General features: G+C 44.7%; 1 protein-coding gene across 4 annotated transcripts in view; it reads right to left on the minus strand.

The window, feature by feature from the left end:
• Positions 1–15,660, minus strand: part of NT5C2 (5'-nucleotidase, cytosolic II) — a 53,071-nt gene that overhangs the window by 8,318 nt on the left and 29,093 nt on the right. For 2 of the 4 annotated variants that reach the window (XM_072339770.1, XM_072339771.1), the window contains 6 exons: positions 7,556–7,615; positions 3,875–3,992; positions 2,431–2,526; positions 1,300–1,391; positions 1,064–1,121; positions 257–350 (listed from right to left, as the gene is read on the minus strand). In XM_072339770.1, coding sequence (XP_072195871.1) covers positions 257–316 — 60 coding nt within the window. In that variant the 5' untranslated portion in view covers positions 317–350; positions 1,064–1,121; positions 1,300–1,391; ... (1 more) ...; positions 3,875–3,992; positions 7,556–7,615. The remainder of the gene's footprint in view (positions 1–256; positions 351–1,063; positions 1,122–1,299; positions 1,392–2,430; positions 2,527–3,874; positions 3,993–7,555; positions 7,616–15,660) is intronic. The other 2 variants (XM_072339768.1, XM_072339769.1) reach the window with 1 other exon arrangement.

Consider the following 15,660-nt stretch of genomic DNA (forward strand, 5'->3'; position numbering starts at 1 on the left):
GCAACACATTCTAAAACCCACCAATTATAGCAAGGAAGCAGAGTCTAGGCACAACAAAAAGAAATAGGAAGCCAGCAGAGATATACTGCAGTGCCAATTATTTTGACTCCCTCGCATAAACTGCAGTTTATGATTTGCTCACTAGGTGGCAAAGCAAGGCCCTTGCCCAAAAGTAGAATATCTTAACTAAGAGTTACAAACCAGTCCTTCTAACTCATTTATGACTACAGATGTCTCGAGGAGTTCTTGCAGTCACCTTGTAATGAACCCAGTCAACAGCATCTCTGACATCTTGGAACATACTCCTGAATGACATGAAGAGGTCTCCATCTTTAAACCCTGTTTCACAGCTGTGGAGAGACAGAGGAGAGGTTGCAGCGGTCAATTGCAGAGTTCAAAACCTATGGAGCATTATCTTACCACACTCATTGACTCCTTTACTGCAGCAATGGATACACTACATGATCAAACTTTTCCTTTCCAGTCACAAAACATGCAAAAATGACCCATCAATAAGTCAGCTGCACAGTAGCACTCAGACTTGCAGCTTGTTTTTATGTTTTTATCTATTTGAAAGCTAGGAAAATACATACATTGCTGAAATAGCCTTTTAAACTACACTGAATATCTGAATATTTCACTTCTGATTACACAAAGTCCTCAATTATAACTTGTGGTAACTGGCTGAGGAAACTTTGCCTCTCAGTTACCTGCTCAAACATGGATCCAAAGGACATGGGTTGAAAACGAGCTGCGCAGTGGCTGTAATCACTCTTTAATATGTATGTGGTCTTAGAAACTGTCCCAAATACCTGTGTCAGTCACTACAGTGACACTGGCATGCCCTGTGAAGGAGACCCACATAACCAGTCTCAGCTGGTTCATCCCTCTCATCAGCACTAAATTCTCTTAATATCAAAAGAGGTCTGAATGTTTCCCCACTGAAACCACTTGAGAGGTCTTCAGAGATACTAACAGCAGGTGCATCTGTATTATATATATTGCATTTTATAACAACAATCTTACAGTACTATCAGTGTGTCTAACCAGAGGAGACACGTACCTAGTGTACCGGTCACAGTTAGTAAAGAAATCCACGAGGCAAGCCAACAGGTAGGTCTCTGCAAAGAAGCAAAGCAAGACTTAAAACAAGGATAACACCACACAGCCAGCTAAATCTGGGCCCTGTGCCTGAAAGAAGAAAGTTCATGCAAAAACAAATAAATCAAACAGCTGAGTAAGACATTAGCAAAGCTTTACAGGCTTCAAAAGATACAGGGACAGTCATATGGGACTCACCTGGTAGATTGAACAATGTGTTCAGAATGTAAAACCTATCTGTGTCATCCCTCTGGATAAATTTGTTCGGATATTGATCCCGTGTTTCAGGCCTGAGAACAGATAAGGTGGAGAAGAATGAAGCCACAAAACATACTGTGGATACAGTACGCTGACCGGCAGAACATGGGTTTAGTAGGGTCCATTAGCAAGTAGTATCTCTGTGCTTTAACCAACACCCAGCTTTCCTACGTGCACAGCACCCACCGCATGTCACTGTCACTGTGCTGGCTGCAGCAGCACCGGGCACAGAGCCCTCATCCTGAGTCAGCAAGAGAGCCAAGCCCCCAGAGGGAAACCATGGTCAGGAGTCCACAACTCGACCTTAAGCCCCATGCTGCTGGCTATGGGTATGCCTTACATCATCTGCACTTTCATTGTTTGCTTATCTTAAACTTTCCCCCACTTTCCATGTGCTGATGAACATCCCTCTGAGCAGCTTCCCGCAGGGCAGAACAGGGCTGTGCTGCAGGAGCCTTGGGTCCTGCTGCAATTAACCAGCAGGGTGGTGATGACAAAAGTCACTCAATTGTTCTTGTTTCCTTCATTTCTGGAGCTTCAGAAGATCACCTTTGACTCGAGGAGGAACTTGACTGCACTCATAAGGTCTTTTATAAAATGTTCACCTCCTGCTGCAGGGACTTACATGCCTACAGTGACAGGCTCATCACCTTGAGGCCCTGGAGCTGGCCCGTGCTTGCCTTCCATTCCTCTGCCTTGCAGGTAGGAGGGGATTTGCTGGGATACATCAGGCTTGCAGCACTGCAGCCCCCTCTGCTTCCCTAAGCACCTTCTCTGGGGCACAAGGAAAGCAAGCAGATGGAAAAGGGTGCAGGAAATGGCACACGATCCATCACAGAACCTAGAATCATAGGGGTTAGAAGTGACCTCTGGAGATCAGCAGAGTTTCCTTACAGCAGGTTGAGCAGGAAAGCATCCAGGCAGGCCTTGCATAAAGACTTCTGGCTGCCTCTGACCTTGGGCCCTTGAATTTTCTTAGACGCAGCATCGGAAGTCTTCACAAGTCCTTATGCAATAGATGCCCTACAGATCACATTAAGTCAGAAAGAGCGGTCAAAAGTAAGCACTCACCCTCTGAGGAAATTAAAGCCATGTGCACACACCAGGAGGTTTCCATAGGCATCAACTTTCAGCAAGTTTCCATAGTGGGTATCAAACACCAGGCCTCTGTTAAGAAAGCGATTAATTATATGAAGCAGAGAACAGTGAAAGAGGTGACCATTTCAACACCAGTTCTTTTCAACCCAGCTCTAGAGCAGCTGACTTGCTTGGCAGAGGGCACATGACCAAAGCTGCTTTTTTTGTGCAGATGGGTGCTCGCTTTTTACCTGGGTGCAGGTATTCAACAACAAAGCCCTGCATTGCCAGGGTAAAAGATACAGCTGATCTGCTCTGCATGGACTTGAAAGTGGAGCCATTTAACCTGGCACAGGCTTAGCTGTGCATTTACCAGGACCTCTTCTACAGGGTCACGAATCTGAAACCTGCGCTTTTGGTCACTGACAGCCCTGCTGGGAGCTGGAATAAGGGAATTTCTCCTTTCCATCTGTCTGTCATAGACAGAGCCAGATGAGGTGTGTACGTATGGCACAGAATGCTTGGGACAATTTTTCCAAGTCCAGCAAAACTCTGTCTCGCTTATTTGGTATCTTGCACATGAGAAAGCAGCATTCCCACAGAGACACCCTTCCTGGCCTTTCCCTGAGATGAACGGGAGGGATTTAAGGAGTCTTCGTGACATGCTCATAACATTTTGTTACGGGTATGGGAGCACACAGCACCAGTCTCAGTGTAAATCATGCAGGCAGGAAGGAAGGAGGCTGCCAGACTAAAACTGGAGCACCAAGCTTCTGCTTCAGTCTTTTGTAAAAAGCAAAAGGCCCCAGAGGAGCCAAAAACAAAATGCAGCAAAGACACAAGTGGAAATGGCTTAAAGGCACCGAGTTAGGTTAAAAGCCTTTGGAACAAGCAATATCCTTCTAACTTCTGCTACCAACAGACTAAATGTAAGTGTTCGGTAACTTTGCACTGCTAAGTCCCGCTCTTATTGCTGGTTACTATCAGCTTAGTTTTTCAAGATATCTTATGCACCAGGATGCTGTTGCATCTGGCTTGACAAAATCAAAGGAAAACACATTAATTCATTAAAATAATTACAGAAAATGTTCTAAGACTTTCTGGCCTCATGGACATTAGCAGCTCCTTCTTTCCAAGCCTTGATTTTGATTTTGTTCCAGGTCCCACTGTGTCTCTGTTGTTTTTGCTTTTAAAGTTATTTTTGGACCGTGACTTCAGCAGCTTCTCCTGCTCTCCTTCTCCTTGCTAGCATGGACTTCAGCGTGCAAAGGCCTTCCATGTACCAGAGCAGTCCTCTCCCTTCCCCATGATCTGTGGGCAACCACAGGCTTCAAAGGCACATCTCTGAACACCTGGCCTCAGTGCATCACCTCTGAACGTAACAGAACAAGTATTCAAGGCCTCGAGCAGGCTGGGTTGGTATCTGTTAGTCATTTACCTGGTAGGGAATGCAGGATCATACACAAAATTGAGCAGCTCATGAGGGTATCCAATGGAAACTAATCTTTCTACGGTCAGGTCAAATCCAAGAGATTCGTATTCAGGGGATTTATACACTGTACCAAGATGAGATTTCAGTTAGAAAATTTGCACACAGCTCGGGGGTTAAACAAGAAGGCAGTTACAAGTCATGTTCCCATTCACCCTCCTCCCTCCTCCACGTTACACAGATGCACAAACTCTCCCTCTTCCACCTGCTCAGATCAGGTTTGGTTTGCTGTGATTTCACAAAGCCAGTGAAGAAACCAATACATTTTGGGAGCACGTGTATTCATGGTTAGAAAGCCTGAAATTCATTGCTGCTGTGCTACTGGATACAGTCCCAAAGCTTAGCTTTGTCTTCAGATTTCATCTCAGGGGAATTTATGTTTGCTGCAGACTAAGTTAGCTTGAAGGTAGAGCTGTCAACTTAACATACGGTTTGTTTGTTAATAACACCATATGGTACTGTACAAATCTGTTAGCTATTATTCTTGTACCTAAATGCTACTCTTTGAGGCGAGCTTGCTGCTCCCACATTTCCCACAAGCTGCTCATCTGTGACACACACCTTAGCTCAACACAAAACGAATGACTCGTTCAACCAAGTCATTCCTACCTTCAGGACTGTCTTCTTCCTGCAGATGACCTTCCCATGCACTGGGAATGTTACTATTTAATTAGATCATTAACTGAATATTTAGAAGGAAATTGCTGTGTGTCTGTGACAGATGGAAATCATTGTATTTCTGTGACAGTGTGTTAATATTTGTTGCATGACATTGTCTTAAATTGGTTCTAAGATATAATGAGGTCAAACAAAACCCTTTACATCAGTGAGGCCTACTGGGGGTCCAATGGGTCCAGCTGTGTCTCTGATTCTTGCATATGTTGTATTTTACTCAGCTAAGTTTGAGAAGTAAGCAAGCTTTTTAGAAGACAAACTGCTTTTCCTGAGAGGTAGCTCACACATCTGTGGGCATCACAATGCCTATTAATGCCATTGTCTATACTGCCCAGGTAATCACCACCATATGTATACTGTGGAATACAGAAGCTCAATCTGAAAGGAGAAAACAAATGAATAAAATACTAGAAAATACTAAAAAGGTAGGAACTATCAAAGAAATAAGACTCAGAGTAACCATGTGAGAGGGGTCCCGTATCTATTAACAATCCGGAAGTATTCTGTAAGTTCATTCTTCTCATTAAACTCAACAGCATTCAAATGCAAAAAGCAAACCGGTCATGTTCTTGAACAGATAACCAAAGCCAAATAATTACCAAGATCTTCAAGCATCATTAAACCAGTGACAAACATCATGTATCAATAACACGATATTACACTCAGTGCACGTAGCCTTTTCTGTCCTTTAGGAAAGGTAGGGTTGATTGAGCTACAGATAGGAATAAGCAATCAAAAACTACAGCTAATGAAGGAAGCAGTGACTGACAAGGCAATCCTGGGGAGTGAGCTAGAGTTGGAGGGAGCAAAAGGCAGTTAGGTGATGAACATTGTGAGAGTGACACCAGAGCATCATCTGGAAAAAGGAACTCCTTTGATGCAGGACAACAGAGATACTTCCCAGGGAAAACAGTGATAAATACACCTGCACATACTCTCAGAGGGCGAGAGCATAGCAAAGTTGGCCCCATCACGTGAAGTAGCCTCTACTCCCCACTGTGTCCACGCAGCTCCCTGAGACCACATTACCAATTCGTCCATAAACCATCACTTCCCAATAAAACATCTCCCAGAAATCCCTGCCCTTCCGAACTCACCAACCACCATGGCACGGCCCAGACATAACAAACACCAAGGAGCATGCTGGCACCTCCTCTGGACAAACGTGGTTTGTGAGCTTCTCCAGCAGAACCCTTCTAGGCAAACCGTAGGGCTTTCAGTCACACAGCCTGTGCATCTGCTCAGCAAACAGCTCACGTGCGGCTGATCACTCAGCTTCTTCCCTTCTGTATTTCTCTTTCCATCACATTTATCACTGCAAACCTCCCCTGAACTCTCTGAGCCTACTGAAACAAGCTGACACGCCAGCAGGAAAAAGACTGAAGAACAGGTTTCATCATCCCAAGTCTCTGCTCAGACAGTACCACAACATGGTTAATCTGAACTCTAATTTCTGTGGGCTGTAATGATTCCCCTTCCCTCTCAAGCTACGAAAAGCACCTCCCTGATTCCTCCTTGCATAAAAGTAAGCTACCAGCTCATTCATACCTCACGTCTCTTCCTTATTTTTCTACCATTCCACCACACCTGGAAAACAAGAGCCTTCTCGTTGATACACAAACTACATGGGGACACTGAGCTCCCGGGGATGGGAAAGGGACAACAAGCACTCCCCAGTTACCATGATACTGTCTAAGACAAACTTTCCTTTAATTACACACAGCTGGGAACAGACTGAGAGATGACTGAGCCCTCCTAGACTGCACTGCAGCACCACACCGCAGCCCGCGCTGCATCAGCCGGTACCAACCACAGCCCACGCTTCTTGTAAGCTTTGTGAACACCTGTTTAAGCAACGTGAGCTTTCAGACAAACAAGCAATCCATCTCCTTGAGACCAAACATGAACAGGATAACAGTACAGCAATGACAGCAGCACATCTGGGGATGATGCCCCCGCCACATGCATTAAGAGACCGCTTAGCCTAGATAGAAAATGTATTCTAGTATTGTACTCAGGGCTGGCCCTGCTTTCTCATCTTATCTTCAGGCATCCAAGGAGATAAAGAGAGGGCGCAGCAGTACTTTCCTCTGCAGTTGGACAATGAAAACAATAGCTTAAACCTTTCTGGGAGCTTGAATCCCCCCAGTCCTGTGCTGAAACACAACAGGAGGTAACTCACAGGCTGTGGTGCTGCAGGAATTGGGCAGTTTGCCATGCAGTATATCCTGTGCTCTGCTCTCACCTCTCTGAGCAGCCCCATCCCAATGAAGGTGAAGCAGAACCACCACACCACAGCCCACAGTGTCCTTGCCATCTCTCGGCCCAAAGCACGCAGGGCGAGAGTACAATTGAAGCACGTGTTGCAACTCACCCCGACCTCCTTTCTGCCTTTTCACTGCTCGATGGCCGTGTCTCTGCCACCGTGCCAAGTCCTCTCCTCCAACAGAAAAGTTATTAAAATCATTTGTGCTTGAACACAGACAGATGCTCCGATGGCTCAGGGTGATGGACACCCCACGCTTGTGCGTTATGTAATTGCGCTTGAGAGAAAACAACCAAACCTTTAACAAACCGCAGCCAGCTGACAGCATTTCAGCTTCCCCTTCACATCGTCACTTGCCTTAAAACAACACTAGTGAAAGTTAAAAGCAGGACCCCGGGAGTGAACGCTGCAAGCCTCTGGTCTGTGAGGAGTGTTAGGAGGGAGCCGAGCTGCAAGGAGCGGGGTTGTGCAGTAAGGTATGCCATTCTCATGCATTTTTGTGGTTGTTTTTACCTTTGCTGCCAAGACACATACAGTAACAATTTTATAGCCTTCCTGAAAAGGAAAAAAAAAAAAAAAAAAAAAAAAAAGAAAAGAAAGAAAGGGAAAAAAAAAAAAAAAAGAAAAAAAAAAGATCTCTACAGAGGCTCCAGCTTATGCAAAATGCCGCTGCCAGGATTTTAACTCACATGAGGCAGATGCAGATTCAGAGTGTCACTCCAGTCTTGACGGAGTTACACTGGGCTCCCCTGTTAAAGAAAAAAATCAGACTGATTTTAAAACTGCAACAGCTCTGTGCCACGTGGGACGGTGTCGCTGGAGCTGTGTCCTCGGGTAAGCTCGGCAGCCGACCTGGCAGCTATTCCAAATGCACTTACAGCTGATTTATAGAGGAGGCACAGTTGGTAATCGTGCATCCTGCAGGCAAAATTCTGTCCTCATATCCACAAAGCAGCCTTAGATCATCAGCTCAGTGGTAATTAGAAGGATGAGGCTACATGTGCATTGCCCAAGTGACATAAACCCTTCAGGTTTCTCTTGGACATGGAGCAAGTGACTCAAGAAAGGGTCTCGTGCTCTTTTTTGGGCTTTGCCATTATTGCCCATCCCTCAGTTGGTCACAGACTGCTGCTGTCAGGGCACTCCATTTCGTTCACAGCACAAAACACCTGCACATGTCAGCGCAGGAGACCTGGGAGACAGTCAGGAGCTACTCCAGGAACCTGAGAAGAGAATTTTGCCCTCCCAGCAAGAGCCTCAAACATGGAGTCAGTCTGATGCAGCGCATCCAAATTCAATCACGTTCTTTATCACTTATGTTTACATTTAAGCTTCTAAGCGTAAAGCAGTATCAATCCTGTCCATTGCTGCAGCCTACTGCAGTGCTCTGGTTTGCAAGCAGACACAGGAAGAAGGCAAGACCTCTCTGCAACAAGGTATGCACAGAATAATCAGAAATAGCTTTCGAGATCAAATTGGCACCAAATGCAAAGCTAGGCAAGTTGGACTGTGGTTGCAAAAAGGACCCACAGAAGTATGTAGACCTCCTGGAAGGCTGCTCTGAAGATAAGTGCTTAATGCCTGTAGCTGGGTGAGGTAGCAGTGTTTCTGATGGCTCAGTTTAAGCTGTGGAGAGAAGAAAGCCCTTTAAGGGCTGCCCATTTCTTTCCTCGTTCCTCCTCCCCACACACACGTTTTCAAATTCACAGGCAGGGCAGCTCTTCATGGTTCCTTTAAGTGCCACCCCTTCATCCCCTCAGCCAGTTGCTCCAGGCTGGGAGCCCCAAGCAGCCCCAGCTGCCCCTGGCATATGCCCGGACCTGCCTGCCCCAACACCTGGACACATTCTGGCTCAAATGCAGGTGCTGAGAGCACCAACCCTGTGGGCTTCCCTGTCCTTGGCCCTGGTAGCTGAGATTTGGGATTTGAAACACCTTAGCCTACTACCCTCACGGCTCTGGCTGGCAGATGGAAACTACGAGACTTCCTAATTTCAGGCGTTCAGATAAGATCAGCATTTCTCAAACTACAGGTGATGACCTTCTCTGATGGCTTGCAAGAAGCTTTAGGAACACTCAGTCTTCAGAAATTCTGTCCTGCTATTTGAGTTCTCTGGAGATGACACAAAGACAGGTAAGTCAAAAAGCAGACAGATAATGTGAGGGGTCAGCCTTGCCTCTGAAGCACAGGAAATGCAGCCCAAGTACTTTGTGTTAAATCTTGAAGAACTGAAAGTGAAATAACTAGAAACAGGTTATTTCAGCTGCTGCCTATTCCCCAGTGGCCGGGGCATGCAAATCCGGCAGTTAGGACCTATATGGGCAGGTGGGAACAATAGCCAGGTTTCTGCTCTTCTATACAGGCACAGCATGCATAATTGAGCTTGTGCAAACACATATCTGAAATCACGCACACTGCATATAAAGAGCAGGATCAAAGTTCTGCTGAAGTATCGATCCACATTCTAAATCGCATCACAAATACATAATGCAAATACATATCAAGAATACATTGTTATCAGTGTTGTGCTGATGAAAAGCGCTTAGTTAAAGCCTTGAGAAAGGAGATGTCCTTTCACAACCTGTCTGTCATGGCAGTAAAAATCCCTATGGAACCAGCCCCAGCATGGTCTATGAAATGGGATCTCAGCTGAGCATCCCAGACCAGGACAGATCTCTCCCCACTGTTCTCCACTCTGTCAGCACTTTCTCTGCACACAGCCCTGACACCGGGCACACACTCACGTACCACTGTGATGTACCACCAGATCTCTGATGTTCCACACAACCACCACGTGTTCTGGCACTTCCGATTCAGAATCCAGAAGGAAACTGAGCAACCAAACCCAGAGGTGCTTGTCACACTGGACTTAATTAGAAAGTAAACCCCACTGAGGCAAGAATTCCAATTAAACAGGTTAATAAGCACTGGGCGAGCATTCCACAGAGCCATGGTTTGAAGAAAGCCTGTCTCAGCTGTAAGCCCAGAGGTATGAGAACTCCCCAGACATAACCATATAATGATGGTAATTTACACACCAAACCCCTTCTAGGAAGTCTATTACCATCCGTTTGCACACACAATTATTAAAGAATAGGATTAATGCTCTAGGATAAACATGACATCAGCTTGTGTTGTGTGGCCTTTTCTAACCAGGGTAGCTGCAGTCAGGTGCTGGCCCTGAAACTGAAGTCTGAGCACTGTTACTTCTGCCATGGTAAATGCAGGCATTTCACCACCTAGCAACCTCCCCCAGTGCAGGGGAGAACACAGACACCACTGCAGGAAGGCCTGGTTGTGCAGAGCACAGATCTCAAGTCACCCAGCACAGCACAGCACAAGGAGAAGGGCCTGCTCTGCCTCTCAGTGCTGAGGGCCCACATCTGTGCTGTGCTGTGCTGACCTGGGTGCTCAGTGCCTGCAAACAAACTGGTAAACGTGCCTGGTCGTAACCTCAAGAAATCCCAAGGGACAGCTCGTACCTTTTAAGCTAGGAACGTGGTGAATCACCCAACTGTCGTTTGTTTATGGACTTGGCTGAACTGTGACCAAAAGGGATTCGTCCGAGGTCAAAACAAGTTGAAAAACAGCCAAGAATAGAACCCAGCTCTCTTCAATCTCACTGTTTGATTTTAACTACTAGACCATACATAAAACCACACTGTATTATGCAAAACAAAATTGCAGTATTTCAGCTTCTATTTGAATTGAGATTTCCTAGTACTGAACAAACAAAATGGCAATGAGCAGCCAAGTTTTCAACCTGAAATGGGAAAAAATCACTGTCATATCGATCATAACTTTCATTTATCCAAATAAACACAATCAAACACAGCACTGTTCTGTCCAGCAAGACAAAGCTGAGCTTTAAATATGCTTCAATACTTAATGCATCTTTTCTATTTCACTAGAAATTATGTTTTTGAGGTGATCAGCGATCAAGACCTCAACAAAACCTCCGGCTGTATTTCTGTATGCCTCACACAGGAGCTGCTCTCTGTGCATGAAGAGCCAATCTTGCACTGAGCCCTGTGCTGCCACAGATGTTTCTGATGGTGAATCTGATAACAGGAAGCGAGGCAAAGAGTCACCACACGCTGGAGGGCCAAACCTTTTAGATCCTGTACATCTGAGCTTCAGTGGCAGCCCAGTGCCCCTTCAGACAGTCCAGTGCTGGTTTTGGGTGGTAATCAGAGCACACCTACAGAGGAGAACAAAGGCACTGCAGTCCGCAACTGCAGCAGTGCCCATAAAGCAGCTCGGCACCCACTCTGCAGCCTAGAGTGATGGAAAATTCCTCACCTCTAATGCTCCCGCACACATTCCCAAGTGCACAGCACAGCTTTCAGCTATAAAACCTCTAACCTGGAACTGTATCAGCTCCTGTGCTCCCACTCTGCATGCTAAAAGGATCTGTAAAGACCGCATTTGTTGTTGCTCCGAAGACTGACCCACCATTGTATGATCAGCTTGGCTCTGAATTGCTGGATTTGTACACTTCGGGTTGCTTTAGTGCTGTGTTTCTACTTGTTTAACACTAAGAAAAAATGTTGTCAAGTATCATCAGCTTTAACTCTTCCCAAAGCAGGCTTGTTAGTGCTCTCATTGGTAAATGCTAGATATTTTTAGCTTTCTGCTGCTGCATTTTGTTTGCCTTTGATGTAACAAAGATTGGGGCTGCTTGGATATGCCTCAGAGGCCAGCAAAACAGAGCTTCATCTTGGAAACACTGCTTCTACTGAATAAAAATGCATGGCTTGAGGTAACAACGGCACTGAGGTGACATTCTGCATGTTGAGAGAAGCAATTCAGACAGACTCTGCATTTCAAGAAACTTCAATTTGTCAATTTTAATCATTGGCATAACATCCCTTTGCTCCGGAATAGCATTTTATAGATGACTGCACAGTCACCTGTTCTTTAGGGGAAATAGTTTTTTTTACAGTTCCCCTGGCACAAGAGAATCTTTCTGTGCTTACCGAGTGGCCTTCATAATTCACCTCTCTCAAGATACAGCCCACTGGGAGTCATAATCCCATAATGGAAGTATCCCTCCATTTCCATGGAAACAAACTACTGTGCCAAAATATGGGTTTAGCGTTCAATAAAGACTTCCTGAACAGGGAAGAAATAGTTGCATGGGCTTCACGTTGAAAAATAATTCAGTTGCATCTAGAAATAAAATGACTTAAAGGCACAGCAGCCATTTATAGTCTATATCTAAGGCGTTTTTCAGGCATATCAGCATCCAAGTAAATGAGACTTGTTACTTCTCTCCACATCGTTTCTACTTGCCTGTTGATGGACTTGCTCACTTTCCCTTCTGATATGATTTTTAAAATAGAAGAAAACAAAACTCATGGTTGGTGTAGGAGTCTCAAAGTCAGGCATTCTCCACATCCATCTCCCCCAGCTCCATCAGATTCACTGCCTGGCCACATTCACTTAAGAGAGTGGTCCTTTAAAGCTACACATTTAATATGTTTAACAGTATGCACCTGGGCATATATGTAGCACAAATACCCATGCCATCAATGAGCCGCATACACAAGCTTTTCTGCCATGTGCTAAAATAAAGCATTCACAAAGCACTAGCACACATGTGATCTCAGAGTTAAATCCTTCCATGCTCTCAGCTTTGGTTCCTCCTACAGAGAAAGCTATCTGCTTCATCACTGGGGTATTTGCAACTTAATAGTACTTCTATTGTGGTATTGAGACTACTAGATAAGGGCATCTATTAGATTGAAAAATACCTCCATATTTCTATCTGTCTGGCAAAAGCAGGAACTGCTGACCCAGCCAGGGTTATTCTCATGTTCTTGACAGCAAGACAGCAGAGTACCACAGCCTTTGAAACCTTCCTTACACTGTGAGGGCTTGTTCCTCCCCCAGCTTCTGTTTAATGCTCCAATTCTTCAAGAATCCACTGATGGCTGATGAACAGTCAGGCAGTGATTTACTGGCACAGAGCAAGCAACACGTGCTTCTTCCACTCCTCATTTCCAATGCCAGCATTCTGAAAAGCCACAGCTCCAGATCTTGGGTTTGCTGCTGTACATAGCTTTACACGGACAAACTCCTGCAAGCAGCCACCCAAGGAGAGCAGGGACAACAGTCACCCTTAGCACTGCACTGGTATGTGAAAAATATCCAGCTCAAAGCATACTAGGAACAACTCGACTTCTCCATCTGCCTTCAGCTTTAAAACACCAATGGGCATAACAGCTTCTGAAATCTGCAAAATCTGCACCTGTTAAAACTGAAACGTGCAAACATGAAAACGCAGACAGCAGATGTGCAAGAGTCAAAGCATCTTTCAGTGTCTGCTAGGACAGCTTGAAGGCCACTGCTGTCACATCTACCACTCCCCCTCCCTAGTCACCACACGCCTAAGTGACACACAGAGCTGAATTACTCAGAGACCCAGGATAAAAGTAGAGCTGCTGAGCTTCCAGGCCCAGAATCCTTACACCATGATGAAAGTGATGACAAACCTTTAACCTAAGCAGGAGAGCTCTGTTAGAACATTCATATTTAACAGTAAACATGCAGCAGTGGCATCTGAGCAGAACAAATATTTCTTTGTAGCTGCTTACATTATGAGCTTTGTTAAGTGTTCAGCTCAACCTTTCATGTGTAAAACTCCCACGTTTATACTTTGCTTTTCATCTGCGTAATCCAGAAAGTCTTACACGAGGAACAAATTCGTCAGTCCCATTTCTCAGTTATGGAAACTGAAACATACAAACTTGACGGAGGTACAAACACTGGATGGACTCAAGAACCAGTTCTCAGAGGCCACCTTTTCCTGCAGATCTGCAGCCAATCCTACTGACTGTTTGGGTGGATCTTTTCCAGAGCCATTATGTAAAGTCAAACGTTTCCAAATAAGATGTAGGTGTGTAACGCTTCGCTCACCCCCAGACTGCATAGATGGCTTAGGCATGAATGTGAGGAAGGGGCCAAACCTGTTTATGCATGTTGCATTTTGGAGCGAGCTGGGAAAGGCAGCCACAAACAATGACTAAAGCTGCCTTTCCCATGTCTTTCCCATATGATAAGAAGGGAAATGCTGTAGCTGAAAGCATAAGCAATTTTGCAATAAAACATTTGCAGTGCACCAAATCTTGGCATTACATTGGTAACGTTTCCAGGACACGAGCTACATTCCAGATTATGTTGAATTAATCATATTTGCACACAATAAAAACAGTATTTTTCAAGCTTCATTTCCCCTTCTTTTTTATTGAAACAGTTTGCAGCCACTAGTGATGATTTTATTATAGTTTAATGGAGAACATGGAAGCAAAGTAACAGTGATTTAAGTACATGGAAGGCCTCCCAAATGCTGATCTTGCTGATCTTATGTCCTATCTACCTTGGAGCTGGAAGATAAAATTTTCAGCATGGCTCTAACGTCTGGAGAAGGGTGGTGGTCACTGAGGAATTGTTTCAAGCACAACCCAGTTTGTCATACTTACTAACTCCCTCTCCACCTGCCAATGGCCTGGTGTGAAATTACAGCCAGTCCAAAAACCTTGCTGCTGTAGCCCTGTGCCTGGCAAGGGACAGCTATCCACTGCCTCATTGTGCAACCCATCCCATGTAATACTCCGGAACGCCAAGGCCTCCTGCATTACTCAGATTCAGTCCTAATAATTAAAAGTGTAGCTCACCCTGAGAAAGAAGCAGCCAAGCAAAATTTCCCCTAAAGGCCATTTCTCTCAGCTGCATTTCCAAAGGGTCACAAGACAGGGGGACAGGTAGACTGATGTCCTACAAAGATTTTGGAGCCTTTGGTATTAACATACCTTGCACAACAACCCAGGGAGCACTGCGCTTCCATGCATGTAGCAGACCTCGTTCACCCCATGAGGATTAATCCTTGAGGGGAAAAGGTGGAATCTAAAACCTGAAAGAGTCATTTCAATTTGCTTCCATTTTATTTTGAGCTCCTAGCGGCCAAATTATTTCCAGCTGTAACCACAGTTAAATTCAGCAATTTAATGTTCATAATTTCTCAGAAGAGAAGGCTAAAACCTTCAGGCTCTTTTCTTCAATAAGACTTTACTTGCCCAACCCACCTCCATTAACAGTATTTCCCAACCCTATGCAGGGAAAGAGACAAACGCAATGAGAAAACATAAAAGTTATTAACAAAATTTAAAGTATTACACAATTTTGACTAGCAAACAAAATCACTGTGACAGTGCTGCATTGAGCAGCCTCAAATCATTTTGTTTTCAAGTCAAGTGGTCTTTTAATTTAATAAGGTTAAGAAATATTACCCTATGAAACAAATGTCTGGAATCATATTTTATTTGCAATGTAACATGATGATACTAACACTGCTGTCAGCTGGCAAGCTGACACTCTCAGTCATGCAAGTAGCAAAATGCATGATCACTGCAGCATGTGTGTAGTAGGTGTTACTACATCCATACATACTTGCAAATGGAAATATCACATTCCTACCAAAATCAGCTCATTTCAGACAGAAATCAGTGCTATTATGAGTAGGTTTGTCTGCTTAAACTCATACAAATACAAAACCATCTCAAGCTTCTAAAGTGCAGAAAGATTCTGACTTCTCTGGTACTGAATCACTTCCTAAAGAGGCTTTTGGTGCCACAAGTGGCCATTGATTTGGGAGGAAAGAGAGTTAAGAGAGTTACTGTGTTCTCTTTCACTGACACATCCTCTTCACAAGATGGGTAATTCAGGGCATTCAAAAACAACCAATCTGCTCCTGAGCTGTCAAAATCTATGACTGGCAGCTACAGCATGAATG

Source organism: Excalfactoria chinensis, chromosome 6 (genome assembly GCF_039878825.1).
Source record: "Excalfactoria chinensis isolate bCotChi1 chromosome 6, bCotChi1.hap2, whole genome shotgun sequence".
Taxonomy (NCBI): Eukaryota; Metazoa; Chordata; class Aves; order Galliformes; family Phasianidae; genus Excalfactoria; species Excalfactoria chinensis.